This window comes from Halyomorpha halys, unplaced genomic scaffold (assembly GCF_000696795.3).
Source record: "Halyomorpha halys isolate HHAL.00 unplaced genomic scaffold, Hhal_1.1 Scaffold212.1, whole genome shotgun sequence".
NCBI classification, from domain to species: Eukaryota; Metazoa; Arthropoda; class Insecta; order Hemiptera; family Pentatomidae; genus Halyomorpha; species Halyomorpha halys.
In genome coordinates, this window is record NW_027107855.1 from 1,653,656 (window position 1) to 1,673,413 (window position 19,758).

The window sequence follows — 19,758 nt, forward strand, 5'->3', positions numbered from 1 at the left end:
CTAGAGAATAATACAGTTAAATTTGCAATTATTTCAAAAAATCTAAAAATGGCCAATTAACAACAAATACCGCACACTAATTAAAATAAAATATGAATACATGGTATTACGTTAACAAGTAATTTGTTAGCAGACTAATTGTGTTTATGGAAGCGTTAATGTAGTCGTTACTTGTAATTTAAAAGTTCTGAAAGGAAAACAAACGTTGAAACTGACTGATAGAGCCCCCAAGACCCTATCGCTCAATTAAATAAAAGGGCACAACGGAGGAATGATTAAAAGTTTTAATGATGCCTATTAAATGGTGAGGGGGAGAGGGGAAGGGAGTGGGGGGAGGAGATGAGGCAGTACTTTGAAGTGTTCCCAGATACTCATAGCCTCGGGCAGGACCCTCTCATCATAAACATCATCATCATCATCAGTCGTCATATATTAAGATATATTTAATTCATAAATCCCATAAAATAAAAATTAAATCTATTAACTTTTTTGTCTTGGTACATTGATAGCAGTCTGACACGTAAAAATAAAACATTTTAGAAAATACTTGACAGAATCTCACGGAATGGTTTTGAGTTAAATGGCCTTCTAGATTTAAAAAAAAAATTGCTTATTTCATTAGCTTTCTAACGATACACCCAACATAACTAGGCTAGTTTAATTTCGAAGAGATTGATGTTGCGAGATCAAAGACATAGGAATCTATAACAATAGCAGTACCTTATACCTTTTTCTTTTGTGCTCATTTGGTTCATCTTGTACCAAGGTTTTTCCCCAAAACATGTTTATAAATCGGGTTACTTACTATTTTAGAGTGTTGAACGTTTGGAATGGCTTACTCGTCTGTCCAAAAAAATTTATTATAAATTTTTAAGTGATGAAGATGGTTAAACAACATGGAAATAAAAAATAAAATGGAATCGATATTATTAATATGGAAGACTATACGTTATTCAGGCACTTGGGTGCTCCCATCAATGTGTCAGCGCGTTTTCAATAAAATCATAAAAAGAATAGTAAAGTAATTTTTACATCCAATTATTCACAATCAATAATTCTTTTTTTTAACATAAATGCGAGGTCTCGTCTCCCGAGTCGATGGCTAATAGTTTTATGATATAAATGACTCCTAAACAAGAAATCTGCATTTCTGGAAACGAAGAGAGGCCACTTTTTAACCATCCATATGATGTCATGTCATATACTTCTTAACGTAGCGGCCACTGAAATCTACCTAGTAGGTATTATTCCTTAGGTATAGTAATGTCAATTTTATCTTTTTAATAAAGCCAATAAAATAGTAATTTAAAGGTGGCTCTTTAACTCATGAAAAGGATGAGAAAAATAATTAGCCCTTTTGTTAGTAATTAGCAACAACTGTTACAAAATTTAATAAATAAAAATTATTTTAAAAAATTTAGAATTGTTTCGAAGGAAAATTTAAAATAATACTAGAAATCAGTCTATCATTATTAGAGCAGCAAAAAATCTAAGATTATGCTACCATACATAAATATAATATGAGGAGAAGATGGTTGGGGGTGCGGTCAATGAAAAACACAAATAAGTTCGCTTAACTTATTTTATTGTGCCAACGTTTCGGCTAGAGTTTCTAGCCTTCTTCAGGGCTGTTCGCTGGAAGATCAAACACCTAATCAATTTGTATTACAATTTTAGTCTACTAATTACATTAGGCCTAATTGCATTAGGCGTTTGATCTTCCAGCGAACAGCCCTGAAGAAGGCTAGAAACTCTAGCCGAAACGTTGGCACATTAAAATAAGTTAATCGAAGTTATTTGTGTTTTTCATTGACCGCACCCCCAACCATCTTCTCCTCATTCATCATCCACGGTCAACTATCTCTCATAATTATAAATATAATATGTAATCGAGTATGTAATAAACAATTCTGCGACAATGTAGCATTCTAAAATTTGTTTAGTGATTTATTTTTTTAAGGTTATTATATAATTTTCGTTTTTTTTTTTTTCCTGTTTTGGGATATTGATTCACCTTCTTACGTCGACTTCTTTATTTAATCAATTTCACATTTTAATACATCAGCCAACATTTCCGACGTTTTGGACGGTCCATCTTCAAACAGTTCGAAACATCAATGTTGATGTATAAAAGTAAAATTGAAAAAAATAAGAAATTGAAGTAAGAAGGTGAATTAATTTCCCGAAACGAAAAAAAGTAGAAAATTGCAATCTTCATTTCACTTCACGATCAATATATGGTATGAGATTTATATTTAAATTAACCCCAGGAAGACTTATTGTAATATTAGCAGTGTCTCAAAAGAGGATACGTTAAAATATTTGTCTTGATAAGCAATAAAGAATATTGCTTGGTTCGGTCAACAAAGGAGAGGAAGAGTCTCTGAAAATTCAATGTGTGGTTGAGAAGTGGAACAGTAATGGATGAGGTGGTACGCCACTGGGTTGATGGAGTGCCACTACTGAGGTCAGCTATCTCGCCACTTTTCACAATAGTAACCTCCTGCAACCCAGCAATATCAAACTTCCCCACCTTCACAATTTTTGTTACTTCATTGTGAACTCGCTAAATGTTAATCTGCCTATAACTACGGAACAAAAATTTCGACTCGATAATTCTCAAACACAGAGAACTAAATCTATTCCATACCAAATTGTGTTTCTACCTCAAACTGTTTATAAAATCCTCTGACTTGTCCATGTTTTATACATTAGTTTTTGGAGAATTTGAAGTTATCTATATAAAACGACATGACTGATCGAAAATAAAAAATATATAATTTTTATATATTTTTTAAAATTTTGTTTCAAGTCTTCCATTCAAGACCTATACAGCCCCAGAGTAGGAATTTCAAGATACATTTATCGAGGACACCGTTAAATAAATATTGACTGACCCAGGAGGGAATTGAACCAACAATCTTCTGAACCAAGCACTCTGGAACCACCACCCCGTCATGCTCAACTTATCAGGTCCTCTCTATATTTAATTTAATTGATATTTCTAATTCTGAAATATAAAAATGGGATAAACTACGAAGACAATTACTACATATAGTTTAAAATAAAAGAATGAGGTTATGATAACACTATCCATTATTCTTTACCACGAAGAATCTATGAGCACACCATAATATGTTTGGTATGTCATATGTGTACTTTCTTATGTATTTTCAGTATTCTTTAAACTCATTGTTATAAATAATGATTTTAATTCATGAAAATAAATTCGTGTTCGCGTATCTTAGCCTGTAAAATTCCCTGACTTTTCCAGCATTCTATGAAGTACAAGAAGAATAAATCCGCAAAGAAGTGATCATGGAAGAAGTAGGACTCTGCTGGATGAATGAGGTCCTATAAGTTCGACAGCTGTGTAGTTTTCCCATATCATCAGAATGTAGGAACACCAAGATCCCCTGAAGACTATGCCTTACTATAGAAGTAGACATCGAGACCGAAAAATACATCGTACGTAGAATACGTCAACCATTTGGGTATGAGGAGGAGTGAAAACCCAACCACGCCATTAATACGGCAAAAAACCACTAGCAATGGCATTCCTGGTTAGAGGTTCTACTACTGTAGTATTCAACTACAAGGTGGCATAAAAGTGGTTTTCCAAGTCAACCTAAGTCAATACTGTTTCTTCTTTAAAATCTTTAAGTCATAATCGATCAAAAGCTTTTTTGTTGATGAAAAATATGACATTCTTCAAAGACCTAATTAGTCAATTAATAGGCTAAAACAGTACTACAGTTGCAGCCATCTTGTTTAACCGTCGTTTTTCACTTACTATCGTATAACATAAAAACGCGAAGATAATTGAATTGTTTGTTTTAAAATGATAAGAAGCGCTAAAAATATATTTTGAGTTAGCCAGAAAAAAATGTCTGAATACTATAATTTGAATACTTAATAATTTAAAAAATCATGAATGTAATTACGATAAAATTCTTAAAATTGTAATACAAATTTGTTTTACATTCAGATAATCATTTTGCGAAAAATGCATACGTAGGTGATTTTGTAATATATATGTACCTTCCTAAATTAAACAATCAATTTAAAGGATGAATTAGATACAAAATGGTAAACAAAAAAAAAAAGTTCTTAACAACATATGTTGAAATAAAACTTCAGAACTCAAGTACATCCTAACAAGATTTGAGATGAGAAACAAGTTCTAATTTGGTAGGTTTCCTTACAAACTGTCTAACTATTGTATGTTCTCGTTTTTCCCTTCACGATTTGCACGGAACGGAAGTTGGTACATAACAAAGAACTGAAAATGGGGAAGTTTTAAGAAACAGCCCTCATAATTCCAACTCCCCCTCCTCCCCCCCCCCCGACTTTAAAAGATAAGGGAAAACCATTAGTTTTTATTTCCCTGGTGGATTAGAGGAGAGGGCCAACTACGTAACACCCTTTGCTCACTTGTAACCAAGTTGGAGGTAATGAATGCATTAAAAACAAAAACTATTAATCTTTCTCACCAACAAAACACTTTCCTTTCCTTTCTTCTTTTTTTTAAATGTTGGTGGGAGGCCTGAGAAGTAGGAACCCACATCGCCTTGAAATATTAAAAAAAAAAAAAGTAGAAAAGATAACTATATTTTTCTTTTTAAATTTTTAGACAGGCTACAGTGAAAAATGCTGCACAAATAATCAGCTAAAACAATAAACAAACAACGTAATGCTTTACACGTGGCCTCAATTAAAACAAAAATTGCATTACTATTACAATTCTGATTCCTAAAAACGATTCACATTACAAAAAAACTGAAAACTATTCAGATACAAATAATTTTAATAAAAAATCATATAATTTAGAATATAGAAAGTTTAGAAATTTAATACTCATATTAGATAGTTAGTATTAAGTAGGAAGCACGCCATTAGGCGGTAAATATTCATCTTTTTTATGATAACGCTTAATGGATCTTATCCACTTCTAGTCCGCAGGCAATTAATTTTTTATTACTCCAAAATACAAGAGCTGGATGGAAAAAAAGTCAGTTATTCCACCCCAATTTTGGATTATTTTAACGAAAAATACATAAAATCACTAGTCAAAATTTATGAGTTTGCCATGTATAGTTAGGGGGTTAGAAAATTGATTGGTTATTTCAAAACGAAAAAAAAAGAAGTTAATTTAGCATTCGGAGCTACATATCTTTAGAGCTACCGACACCATTATAAAACCTAATAGAACATAATTTGAAGTAGAGTAAATTTTCTAAAATATGACCCCTCATAGATATGTTCATATTCAATAGTTCCCATTTCTATTAAAGTTTATTCTTTAATAATACATTCTTAAAAATTATAATACTTTATGATAACTATATTCCATTAGAACGTTTGAATCGAAACTGAACAAAATGGCGAAGAGTTTTATGTAAGTATTTTTTTTACAAAACATTTGTTTAAATACAAAAAATAAATAACATCAACATCCTAAAATGGAATGAATTAGGAGATTTACTTTAAAAATAGGAAATACTTGAATACAAATACTCTGAAGTAACAGTTACATTAATACATCACAGTCTTACCTGGCTATATTTACTCACATCAACATTTTATAACTATAGTATTATAGTAACTATTATAGTATATTTAATTAATAACCATAGGGAAAAATTCATTTAGGCATTTAAGTAAAGAGTTGCTATATCTTTATGCGTCAGAATGCATAAGTTTTATTTTTTTTTAAATATCTAACTATCTTACTAAAGGTGAGAAGGTATAGGTGTATGTTTTAAAAATGACTTGACAATTTAAAAGGAAAAATTAGTCGTGACAAATCACAGCTCATCGTGACCTTGATCAACATGCTTCATCACTAAGTCGATAAGATCCATGATCTCTTGAACAAGAATATTTGTCAACTTTCTTTTCACTCTTGTATAAAATTAATGTAGGAAACCCTCCTATCTCTTGATCATCACAAAGCTGCCTGTTGTCCCCACGAGTACAGACGACTTCGGCAATTTGTGCGTTAACTTCGGCTTCAAACTTATTTCCACGTCGGTGCCAAGAGTTTACAATGGCCGCACCAAGGAGCAAAATATTAAACAAAAAGTGTGTACATTGTTTTAAAAAGCAACATTTCATTACAATATAACGAAAAATCAGTAGTTAGTTTATTTATTTTAGGATAACTATATCTCTATTAGTACAGATGTCTATTAGCACTTGTACTAAAGCCAGTTCAATGTACTATAATGTAGTTTATGATCGTAAGAGTAGTATTTTTCATGATATTAGCAAAACTAAATTCATAAAATGTTGACTTCTAGTTGTTCTGAATTTTTTTTGGATATTTGAAAAAATAACCTTCAAGAATTATTTGACTTACAGGCGTTGCTAGCACTCAAATTAAAGCTAGTTGAATATTCTATAGATTAGTTACACTTATCTTCGCAGGAGTAGTAGTTTTAATAATATTTGATAAAACAAAATTGATTTCTAGTCATTCAAACAAAATTTCATATGCAAAATTCTTATTCATATTCAAATATCTTAAAAATTACTACGGTATATAAATGTTATAAACTACTTTATAGTACGTTAAACTAGCTTTAATTTGAGTGCTAATAGGCATCTCTACGTCTGATTGTTCCTACGATATAGTTTATCATAGATCAAACATTTTTTTTACATTTTGTGACTTTATTTTGGCAAATATTATGAAAACTCCTACGAAGAAAACATCATAAACTACTTTCTGTCAGATTATACTAGCGGTGATTTCAGTACTAAGACATATCTACGTCAAATAATGGTTCCTGAAGTATAGATTTCCCAAAATAAATTGACTAACTACTAATTTTTCCGTACAGTTCTTATGAATTTTTGGTTTTAAAAAGGTATTTCTCGGGAACAATTGAACGTAACTAGTTCTTTTAAGGCTCATATTTTAGCACTTTTACATTTCTGTGCATTCCTGAAGACTAGTAGTACTTTTAATTTTCAATTGAGAAGTTGCGTGCGAAATAATTTAAACGAAACAATAAGAAGCATTTCCCACCTTAAAATTCGCATTTATTTCCTCATCAATTGCATTATTTCCAGTTACAGTAGATCCCAAATAATAAAATTTCTCTATCTGTTCAAACGTATTACTACTCGTACCGACATTACCCGAATTGCCTCCGTGCAACCCAATAAACAAAATAATAGACAAAAGTGTTATCTATAATGGTCAATTAATATGAGCTTTTGATGTAATATTAAACATACAATATATTTGATTTTCAAAGTTTTCACACAAAAATACCAAACAAACATGGTTATCACTAATCGATAACCGTAAGAAAAAAGGACTGAATAAACCTTCAGAATGCAGTAAAAAATAAAGGAATCCCTTAACTCAGCAAGAGTAGAAAGAGAGTATTTTCTGGTTATAATAAACCAATAACCCAATCAGTAAAACCAACAGAGGGGCTTCATTAAGCTACAAAGGGGCAACCCAGTTTATTTTCCATCGACTTTTTATTCAAGACAGAGGAGACTCCCTGATCCAAAACCTTACCTGGGCACACAAAATAACAAGCAATGGAAATAAAATCCGAGATTCAATTAGCACAGAACCTACAAAACCCAAACTAGATTACCTTTCAAACTACTAATTCAACTTCTGAAACGTAAAATGGTGGAAAATTAACCAAACATTGTTAATAGGCTGAGTAGTAGTTTTATAAAGAATAACAGAGTAGAATGTTTCATAGCATATTTTTTATAACTAAAAATGAATATAATAATAATAAAATTAATTCTCAATTTATAAATAATTTTATAGAATAAAATATTGAAAATAAAAGTAAAGAAATTTTAAAAATGACTTGAGCAGAGTGAACATCATCCAAAAATAAATTCCAACCTATATAACTATAAATAACCTCATAACCATAACCTCAAAAGTCAGTAAATATGTTGTGACACTAATTCCAAAACATTTTAAATACATACAAGTATGATTTACACTGTAGATAGGTGATTTTGGAATGAAGGTCATGATATGTTAGACATACACACAGAGCATATACATACCAAGTACAATATGGATACTAACATACAAATTTAAGCATTTCTTATGTAAATAAATTACCATTCAGGATAACACAAAAAAACACCTAAAACCTACATGGATAGGTTTTTAAAACATGGAAAACGTTTTCTACATCACAAAGACTTTGTTTCCCCAACATCAAACAAAACAAATGTGCTAAGCTGAATTTTATAAAAATTTATAGGCTTATTTTTTACAATATAGGAACTTAAAAGCCTTAAAATGATCAGAATATTGATTTTTTTTTTTTTGCAGAATTTATTAGGGTTTTTGAAAATTTAAATAAAAATATTTAAAATAGAAAAGTGATAAATTAAAAAAATAAAATAAAATGAATCATCATTAAAGTAATATATTGAGATAGTTTACACGTGCAAAAACGAATCTTTAGAAATAATAACAACCAACCAAATTTCCTTAAAATTTTAACATATCATTAACATGTTGACTACTACAACATTTCAACTTTTATAATTAAGAATTAATACTGTAGGCAATACAAATCTAATTTAATTGGTGTTTTAAACAGAACCTGAACAAAAGGGGTGATATTTTAATTTAATTTTAATGGCACAAATTAAGAAATAAATGCTTAGAAAGTTTAAACATTTAATGGATGTAGAGACCTTTTAGAATCGAGAAAATGATTCAATAATCTAAATTAATAAAATTTACTAACCTGAATTTGGGTCCTGGCCTGAGTTGGGCCTCGCAGACGGTGCTCCATCTCTGGCTTCCACTTCCAAAGCATAGGCTCCCTGCTTCTCACGATCAAATACAACTTTTGTGAAAACTTCACCTGTCTGCATGTTAATTTCAAAAAAATCCTTTCCTTCATTTCTAGGTGAATCAACAATAAAATAATACACCTAAGGGCAAAAAAGAAAATTATTGTAAACAAATTTATAATTAAACAATAACGCTAAAAATATTAAAATATCCTCAATTGATGTCATAAATTTTAAGAATTTCTTTTTAATATATCACAAAGTATAGATAAAAATAAAGATTATCTTGTGTTACAAATTTTTTATACACTAAACCTAATTAATAAGAAAAAATTCATACCTGATTGTTTGGAAAGGTACCATCTTTATCAATAGCATTCACTTGTGTAACTTTAGTTCCAATTGGTTCTCCTTCTAAAACAGTTTCCTGTTCTCTCTCAGTGAACAAAGGGATTTCGTCATTGACATCTTCCAGCATTATAAATACAGTGGCCTCAGAGGCTAATTGTTGAGCTCCATTGTTCTAAAAAATCAAGAAAAATTACTATAGATAATGTAATGGTGCACTTAATAAAGCCAATTTTTAACTTAATAATTTATACACGATAAAATATAATTAAATTAAAATGAAAGATAAATTAATTATACTCTGCATTTAAACTAAGGTTACCATAATTTCACACAGGCGCTTTTCAATCATATATCACTAAATAATTGTTGTCAACATAATTTGGTATTGTTTACATAGATACAGTAGGTTATTAGGGACTTGAAAGAATAAGTATTGTTTGAAAGAAAATAGGGAGGGTTCATAAATAATAATGAGTAAAGAATTTCTGAAACGTATATTAGAAATAATGAAGGTTTTACTAAAATTCTATGAGAAGAAAAAATCAAATCAATAGATAAAAGTAATCTTACTTCAACTCTTATAGTGAGATTATATTCCTTAATGGTTTCATAGTCTAAAGGATGATTAACTTTAATATCAGCCCAAGTGTAACCATTATCTGATCGCTGCTGGAGGTAAAAAGTATGGAACTTGTTTGTCTGAGCTGTTGATCCAGGCATTAACCGATAGAATACAGTTGGATTGCCCTCAATTCCAGAGCTATAAATTAAACATAATAAAATGAGCATTGAATAATAGTTGGAGAGAAAAAAATTTTCTTAAACATAAAAATAATTTAAATCTATAAATAAACAATCAGAAATGATATTAATAGATTTATTTTACATAATTCTTCTTCTTCATATGCCTCATAAAATTAAGTTAGATGTATTCTAGAACTTAATATAGTAACATAATTAATTATTATTTACATTCATGGCAACATACATGCAAAGCATAAACTATCAAGTTCTAAATCTTATTATTTTGTATTAACAAAAGTAATATTTTATTTAATGACATAAGTCCTATTCAGAGCAATCACTTTCAAAATATCTGATAAAAAAAAAAAAAATAAGTACTTGATATAAAGCTAAAAAGCACAATTAATTTACAAAGATATTGTAACTTGGACCCAATTAGACCACATAGAAAAAACCTTTTTAAATTACAACTAAGCCTCTTGTTTATTTGCAATCTCTATAACAAGTAGAAGTACATGACCCAGAGAAACTTAACCATCTTCTCACTACTCTTTCAGTTTGGGCCCAAGTTACAGTGCTTTTTAAAAATTATTATGTACAAAAATTATCTAATTATATTAAATGCCCATACTAATTAGGGATAGGAAGTATTATTAAGCTGTGAGCTAAAATATATATATATATATATATTTTTTTAAGAACACAAAATTCTTACGAATATTTTTTTTCGTTTTTGACCATGTTAACAATTTAGTCACTGGGGCATATTAAGAAAAACTTACTTCAATCCAATCTCTGCTGTCTCATTCAATTTATTTTTTGGATTATCATCCTAACTCCTAATTTTTTTTTCTGTCCCATATACTCCAATTTCTCTAAGATATATTTATTATTGATTCAAATAGTTTTGATGATTGCTTTAAAACACTAGTATATTTTGTATTTCTATATTTTCTAATTTATAAATTAGGTGTATAATTTCACTAAATTATTAAGATCAGTATTGATATTTATAGCTGTAGTTGAAGATTGAAAATATTTTCTTATAACCTCTACTAGGTTTTTAAAATATCGTTCATATCTGACACAACTAAATTTACAACTAGACATTTTAATCCAATATATATTTCTTCTTTTAACACCATAATTGCTTTTATTGAAAAAAATTCAACATTTCTTTAAGCCACCATACTAGTGCAGTTTATGATAAAAATTAAAGAATTTCATTACAGAAAATACCATCTCTAGTAATATGAATATTCATAGTAATATTTAAATATGAAATATATACCTTAATCCATTTTGAATATTTTAATTGTAGATAAAATGTATTAAATAAAAAAAAAATAATAAAAATAAGATTTTCTAAAAATTATGAAAGGACCTTTAGCTTATTTTTTCATAACAATATGTTTACTTTAAAAAATGCATGCTCTAAAAAAAACAAAAAAAAACTGAATAAATAAAAACTAAAAACAATATAAATATTCAGATAACTCTAAATAATTCAAAATTTAAGGAAATGAAAATTACTTTAATTCGTGCCTTGTTAAGCATATTTAGTAATGCGTTTTTTAAAATTTAGTAATAGAGTAATATTTTAATGCAAGGCAGGAGTGATGGCTGAATGAAGAGGCATGGTAAAATTTTAAAAGTTACAATCTTCTTTATTAAATGGTCATATAATATAATCAAATTCATACTAACTACCATAAACCAACCAAAGAGAGTGTAATAACTAACTCTAACCCAGAGTGAGAAGTCAAGAGACAAGTAATGAACTCTTCAGATAACTTAGTTTAAATAACATCAGATCAGAAAATTCCAGTAAACTTAGTAATTTTATTAGTAAATTAATAGTAACTAGTAAAAGTAAGTAATTTAAGACTAACAGCGGGAATATTTCTAAAAATTTTGGCCTTAATTGAATACATAACAAATTTTTATAATAAATTATATTCAAATTAAAGAAATAAAATATTCTCTGAAATAATTTTTGAGTTAAGTCAAAGAAGTATGAAGAATCAAAGAATTTGAGTTATTGAGAGTTAACTGTATACTTAAATAAATAAAATAAGCTTATTTAAAAAATACTATGGGTCATTCCACAATAAAAGATGTTTTAACTGAAAATGAATGAAAAAGTTGATATATTTTTAGAGCGGTTTTATATAAAAACATGTAATATTAAAGCATATCACTCAAATTTCTTAAGAAAAAAAATAAAAGATCATATAAATTAAATTTGTTTAACAAACATTTTCGTTTGTTTTTAGAACCATAAATTTTGGTAATGACTTGTTGATTTTTTCCTGGAAACCGAAAATACAAGAATGAATGAACTTTTTTTTGTTAATTTTTCCAATTTTATTTTCCTATTAGTGGTAAAACATAGTTTGAAAAATTAATTAGTTTCAAGAGTAAATTAATATTATGAGCATATTAATGTATTGTTAAAGTAATTATGTTGTATATAATGTGTAACCGAAATTTGAATGTATACTTTTTATACTTATGTCTAGTGTTCGGAAACTACAATTATCAATAAAATTATAATAGAGCTTTATATAGAATCTTAAAAGTTATGAATACATATCCAACTAATCCCAGTCAGCTAAAGTTAAAAATTTTGTATAACCCACTGAAAGCCTCAAAATTACTCTACTTCTAATATAGTACACCAAGTATATATATTGTATATTTAATCTATTACATATTAGTTATAATATTCATGTTCTCAAAGATGCAGAATGATAGTCTGACTTTAATAATTGATGTTTCAAATAATAAAATGATGAGGAATGACCCATTTGAAATGATAAAAAAAATTGGCTTCTTAATGTAAAAGAGAAATATAGGCTCATGCATATGTTTTTGTTTTTTTAAATTTTTTAATTATAATGAATTGCTTAAATTTTATAAGCTATTTTTCTATTGTTATGAAAAAAAATTAAAATTGAAATGAAAAGTCATGCGACACTTTAATACAAACAAAACAAAAACTATCTATCTATCTATACCTTGGTAATTACCTTATTATTCCACAAGTAGCCTAAACTTATGTATTTTTTAAAAACATTTTAAATCATCATTTTTATATTTACAATAATTTACATGAATGTGGTGCATTTAGACAGTTCCAAGAAGAGCCTTTGAAAATTAAAAGTTGAAATGATACTATGTCCTTGCAGTGGACTGAAATGCTGTCTACAATACATACTAAACAGAAATACTCTGTCTAAAGAATATTAACTAATAATTATCAGGCTTTCTTATGTTGCTTTTCTCCAGATGATATCCAATAATTTATTATTTATAATATACTTTTTCATCAAAGACCAAAAGTTTATACGAACAAAGGTGAATCAATTAGAATGAAAAATATTTAAATCTGTTAAAGTTTAATGCTCGCCATTTTTCTTTAACCCACAATCCATCAATTTTTAAAATTATAATCAATAGTTAATTGATTTGCATAAATAAAAACAGATACCGGGGTCTATATATTTTACTTTTTAGCTACCCAACTCAAACTACTGGTTTTTGCCTATGATAGTGATCTCGAGAAATTCTAGTCAAACTTACATCAGAACTGTTTTTATTTGAGAAAAAAAAGAAAAAAAGTTTATTAACTTAATTTATCAGATAATTTGTGTTGGAGACTACGAACTTTAACAATATGGGTTATTACAATCTGTATTGTAATTCAATTTAATTATGTTTGTGTAACAACTGTTTACAATAAGTTATTTTTAGCAATTCCTCCTTTTGATTTTCCATACAAATTTTGAATATACTTTGTTGTATACTCGTCATTTCTATGAAAAAAGGATGCATAATCCATACCTAACACAGGTGAATGATTTATTGTAAAATCTCAAAGGCACTTCTTGAACATATAGTTTAGAATTAAATGTGAACGATTTGGTGCTTCCACCACCCAAAGATGCATGTTGTTTGCAAATGTGATGGATGGACTTTAGTTTTAGCAACAAAGTTACATAAATTTTATATGGTATTAATAAAAAATTAATTGAATTATTTATTTTTCTTGCTTTATTTATAATTTTAAAAAAATTCAATTTAACATTAGCTAGTTAAATTATAAAAACATGATTATCAGTCTGAGCTAAATGAATAAATAATAAAACAAGAAAAATAATTTGGTGAATAATGAGATAAAACAAGGACATAAAACACAGTATACATTAAACTAATCGCTACATAACAGACAGGTGAGGAGCATACACCTTCGTGCATGGGATTATGCCCATTGGTATCTGGAAACTGGGAGGAAAGCGTGCGTAAAAAACCCAAAATGTTAATTTAAAAAGAAAAAAAAAAATAGATACAAAAAGCTGTCGGAGGTAGTTTGAACCGACCTTGCTTTGATTGAGACAACTTTGGCCCCAACATTCATGTTCTCCTTGATGTAGATTGGGCCGTACACAACATGATCCCAGATTGGAGGGTTGTTAGCACGGTCGACGACATCTATCTGTACCTCGACCGATCGAGATAGTTGTGGATAGCCCTTGTCTTGGGCCTTAGCCTCCAGTTTGTATGTCTCCCGCTATAAGGTTGGTAGGGAAAAATGGATATTGTTGACTTGGAAATAATCCAGAGACAGGCAAATAAAAAAATTATTATTGACTCAATAAAATCGTATGATTGAAACCATGTCAGAAATAAAGAAGCTCTGTCTTGAAATAACCAGTTTGCCTTTCTCTGAATGAGAGGAAGGGATGAGGAGGAGATTTAATGGGCTCTTGTTTGACCTCACTCACATCTCTGTCAGTTACTATTTTTAAAAATGTAAATAATAGACCTTGTTTTTTGCTTATATTGTACAAACCTGGCTTTGACCGAAGCAACCACAGTACCAACAGTGACATTTTCCAATTCACGGAAGGGCCCATAGACAGACCTGTCCCAGAGGGGAGGTTTATTGTTCCTGTCAACGACGTCTAACTCAACATCGACGTCCGCTGTTGTTGGAGGTTCTCCTCGATCAGAGGCTTTCACCCGGAGGCGGTATCGCTCACGCTATAAAACCATACACAAGAGCGAATCACAACACCTAGAGGCCTCCCACCTCAACGTAATACACAGCAGAGAAAGATAAATAATAAAAAATAAAATAACATAAAGAAAAAAAAAGGAACAGAAAAAGTATAATAATTGAAGTAATAAGTAAATATTGATAGCGCATTTTTTTTAAATAAGCAACTAAGATTTTTGTTTGTGATTTACTTTTTTTTTTCTTTGAGAAATGCTCATAGCATAGCTCAAGTGAAGCATCCTACAACAAACAATCCTACTTATTTACAATTTTTCCTAATGAAAACAATTTCTTATGAACAAATAAACTACATACAACTGAAAATAACTTAAACTTAAATGGATTTTTAATATTTACATTTATCACCCTGTATTATAACTTTTAGAAATAATTGTTTTAAAAAGTAACTGTACTTATTACTACATGCATATCAATTTTTTAACATTTCATCAAACCCACAAAAAAACTGAAATCAGTAATATACATGAGGCTTCCACAAGCAATGTATCACCTAAAATAAAGAAACCTAAGAATGACAGAAACCATAATTCTGGAAAGATGGAGGAACATTGAGGGTTTTCCTTAAACTCTGAATTTAAATTCTGCAGAATTTAAAAAAAAAATAATTAATTTTACTAATTATTTATTTATATGCTTTAAAATAATAGACAACCCAAATAAAATATGATTTCATTTTTGTAAATTTTGAAAAAACAAAATATTAATTTCTTTAATTGTTTTAATAATCATAATTAATTAGTATCATTGATAATTATAATTGTTTCTATCATAGGGGTTTTGTATGGTTTTTATTTCAACTCATTTTTTTTTTTGTTGAACTGATATCATTTATCCTGAAATAGTTATATAAACATTTTTTTTTCAAAAAGTATACAATATGCAAATATTGTACATGTTCAATAATCAAAATCAACAAATACACGCAAGTGTATATGTTCAAATGTAATAAAAATAGACGATGGTCACCAGTTCAAATGAAATTTTTGTAAATACACTTTACAGAAAACATGAATAAATGAATAAACAGTTTTACTAACTTACTGCTTACTACTTAGTAAAATATTTAATATCCTGTTTCATGATGTATATATTCATAATCATTAGAAATACTAAAGACTTTATAAAGTAATAAATCCTTTGGTATATCTCATTCTATTCTGGTGAGAAATAGACTGACAAAATAAAGTGAATAAATACCAATTAAATACTATCAACGCTAAGTTTTGAAAGTAATTAATTCGAACAAAAGTTCAAATCACAGAATACTTGTCTTTTTTAACTCCTCTGTTTTCTCACCATATGTGAAGTTGGGTATCAGATTGACAATATTTCAATTATTTAATAAATGTAAAAGAAGATTAACACAACTAGTTATAATATTGAATACCAAAGAAATATAAAGAATACTACATAATTAACTTAACTATGTAAGTGATATTTTAGGAAGTAAATTTTGTTTTCTACTTGTACAATTATTTTATAATGAAAAAAATTTAATTTTTAGATTTTAGTGTAGAACAGTAAATCAGAAACATTTCCTTATGACTGGGTTTTACTCTAATGAGTACGGCTCTAAAATATAATGCTCTTTTGAATTATGAGCTGTTCACACTAATAATACAAGAGTAAAAGAAAAACTTAGTGTCTTATTTCAAGAAGATGTTATAAATAAATCCATAAAATATCTTCCCTCAGCATTCAATTAATACTGGTCTAGTCTACCAACTCAAAGTAGGGCCATTTCAAATGTGTGGACATCAAAAGATGTAGTAGATGCCCAAAAACATTTTCTGCCGAAATAGGGATGGTATGTTGCACCAACAAACAAAATTCTAAATCCACTTTTTTTTTTTCCTCTCTCTAACAGTACTATGCTGAATGACTTAGTCTGGCAAAATCAGGAGGTGGTCGCACTGCTTGCAAAATTCAGAATCATTTTATTTAAACAATAAATTTTTCAAGCCATTGTGCCAATAACCTACTAACTTTGGTCAATAAAGGTATTCGAATTACAAATGTAATTCAGTAGGTTACGTAGTTTCAGTTGTGCTTGAAGGAGATCATCTACAAAAACTATTACAGAAATATAAAAAACTAAAAGAAACATTGATGTTGAATTTTGTCAACCAGTGTGAGGCTCCCTCCTAATTTAGGCAGATAAGTTTTTTTGAGTATAAAGGGGGTTTAGTTTAATATCATTCATGCAATGTGATATATAGGGTACAGTTAGTGTCATATATCCTTGAAACAAATTATCTTCAAATAATAAAATTTTTACTTATTTATTCAATGGGCAGATTAAATGCCGAAAGAGGGATATTATATGTAAGTATGATAAAAGGTTATCTTCAAATAAGACAACAAATTTTGCCTTGGCTCTAAACCTATTATGCTATGAGAAGCCTAAAGGAACTGCAACCAGTCCTTCGACTGATTTTGCCCACTGCTGTGGAAGAGTACACAATATCTGATTATATCACATGCAATGTCAATTGTTTCGGATAAAGCATAAATTAAAAATGAATGGACAGGATCTAATCTTATTAAATTAACAAAACATGCCTAATCACATTAAGACATGTAATTAATTAATTCATTCTTCATAAAAGTTCAAATCCTAAACAAAAATAATAAAGTCCTAAAAGACATTTTGCATATCATCAGCAATTTTAAACATTGTAAATTTTATAAAATAGTATAAAGTTTTTAAAAGAGGTGATTTGTCACTTATTAAAATAATATGTAATGAAGAACTTCAATTTTCAAGTCTTGGAGATATTACACAGTTAACTGGTAATTTTCTTCTTTAGTTATTAATTTATAAATAAATTTCAAAAGTAATTAATACATTGTTAGTAAATCCACTCACATTTTATAAAGTCATCCTTAAAACTAACATTTCATGTGATATAACCAAAGAAAACTAGAAAGAAAATTCTAAGAATGTAATATAAAGAGATTTTTGTTGAAAAAACAGTAATTTAAATTGATAGGGAATCAGTATAAAAAAATAAACCTATACAGTCATAAATAATACAATCAATAATTTTTATATATACTTAAATATTATTAACTCAATTAAATATTAACTTCAAATTGGTAACAGTCTGGCAATGTTTGCACATAACAAATACAAGTATCTAAACATCATAACAAATGATATTAGATTTTGAAATCATCCTGTATGGTTTTGATCTTGAACCCTTAAGAAGGAAAAAGAAAATTAAGACAAAAAAAAAAATACAAATCAGGCACAAAGAACTTTTAAGGAGACCATGCACATTAGATTCAAATCACGTAAAACTTGTAGCTCAGATAGATAAGTTTTGATTCTTCATAGGTAGTAACATCACCAAAGAAGGAATTATGAATTAAAACATGAATTAACACTGAAGCAAAATTTCGTGTATAAGTTTTATTGATGAAGAATCATTATAAATATCTGATAAACCACCAAAATGTTTGGGATTCATATAACTGCGAAAAAAAGACAATGGGAACTCTAAAAATGATATAGAGTTATTTTTTAAAATATTAAACAAATAAATAAAAATGTAACTGCTTGGTCACATATTTGTCATGCGGTGTTTCCAGTAATCTACCATCAAGCAGGTATTAAGTTAAATACATAGTTATAAGAGTGAAAGTGAACCTTCAAATTAATAATATTACTTGTGATCATTACCTAAGAAATGCGTAAAGTGAACACAATAATTTAATGTTTAAATGTAAAGTTCTTTAAAAGAAACATAGAAACAAACTTGTGAGTTTAAAGAAACTTTAATGATACAATACATATTTTTCTAATCATTTATAAAAATTATTAGAAACAGGACAAAAATATTGGAATATCAACCCCACTGAAAACAAAGATGAAAAAATTATGCAATTCTATAACATTACCTGATACACTTTTTAATAGATATGGCTCCATCATTCTTCTTAAGGCACTCTATTGATATGATCATAACTTGATTTTTCAAATGAATTAGCTCTTTAAATTGTTTACCAGGAAAAAATACTTTGCAGTGGATCAAAAATTTTAAAAAATATAGAATAAGTTAATACTATTAAAAATAATCTATATTCAGATAAAATGTGATTTTTCTTTAACTTTTTTTTTTAACTTGATTTTTCAAATGAATTAGCTCTTTAAATTGTTTACCAGGAAAAAATACTTTGCAGTGGATCAAAAATTTTAAAAAATATAGAATAAGTTAATACTATTAAAAATAATCTATATTCAGATAAAATGTATAAGATGAAAGAAGTAAATATTATTTTTCAGACAAGGTGTGAAAAACATTTAGTGCATAAAAAATGGTAAAATTGCAAGTTACCTATTAAACGAAAGATTAAATCAAACATTAAGTTATGACTTCATAAAATAACTCACATATTCTCTACTAATTTCTAGGTAATAAGGTCAGCAACTGTAACACTATAGAGTATTATTACAAGCATTAACATATTTATTAAACAAGCTATTCATATATTATCTACTTTGGGAATTTTCCAAAGTAAAGAACAAAAAACTACAGGAAAAACAAAACAGTACACCTCATTGTTTCTGAGAAAAATCTACTATACAAAGATTTTTATATGAACCGTAAATAAAAAAAATGGATTTGATAGGTATATGATGCATCAGCAAGTTAATTTGAAATAAAAGAAACTGGCAACGAAATGTCTTATATAATATTCCCATTGAAATTCCAGTTTACTGTGGAAATAAATACATGTCTCTTGTGTTTTAAACGATAACATATAAAAAATAT

At 28.3% G+C, this 19,758-nt stretch overlaps 1 protein-coding gene across 14 annotated transcripts in view; it reads right to left on the reverse strand.

Annotated features, from left to right (window-relative positions):
* The window catches only part of CadN (Cadherin-N), a gene marked incomplete at its 5' end in the record, with an annotated part of 700,644 nt that overhangs the window by 657,231 nt on the left and 23,655 nt on the right, over positions 1 to 19,758 (reverse strand). For 9 of the 14 annotated variants that reach the window (XM_067046227.1, XM_067046223.1, XM_067046229.1 and 6 more), the window contains 4 exon segments: positions 8,754 to 8,943; positions 9,143 to 9,325; positions 9,724 to 9,913; positions 14,753 to 14,943. In XM_067046227.1, coding sequence (XP_066902328.1) covers positions 8,754 to 8,943; positions 9,143 to 9,325; positions 9,724 to 9,913; positions 14,753 to 14,943 — 754 coding nt within the window. 14 annotated transcript variants of the gene reach the window in all.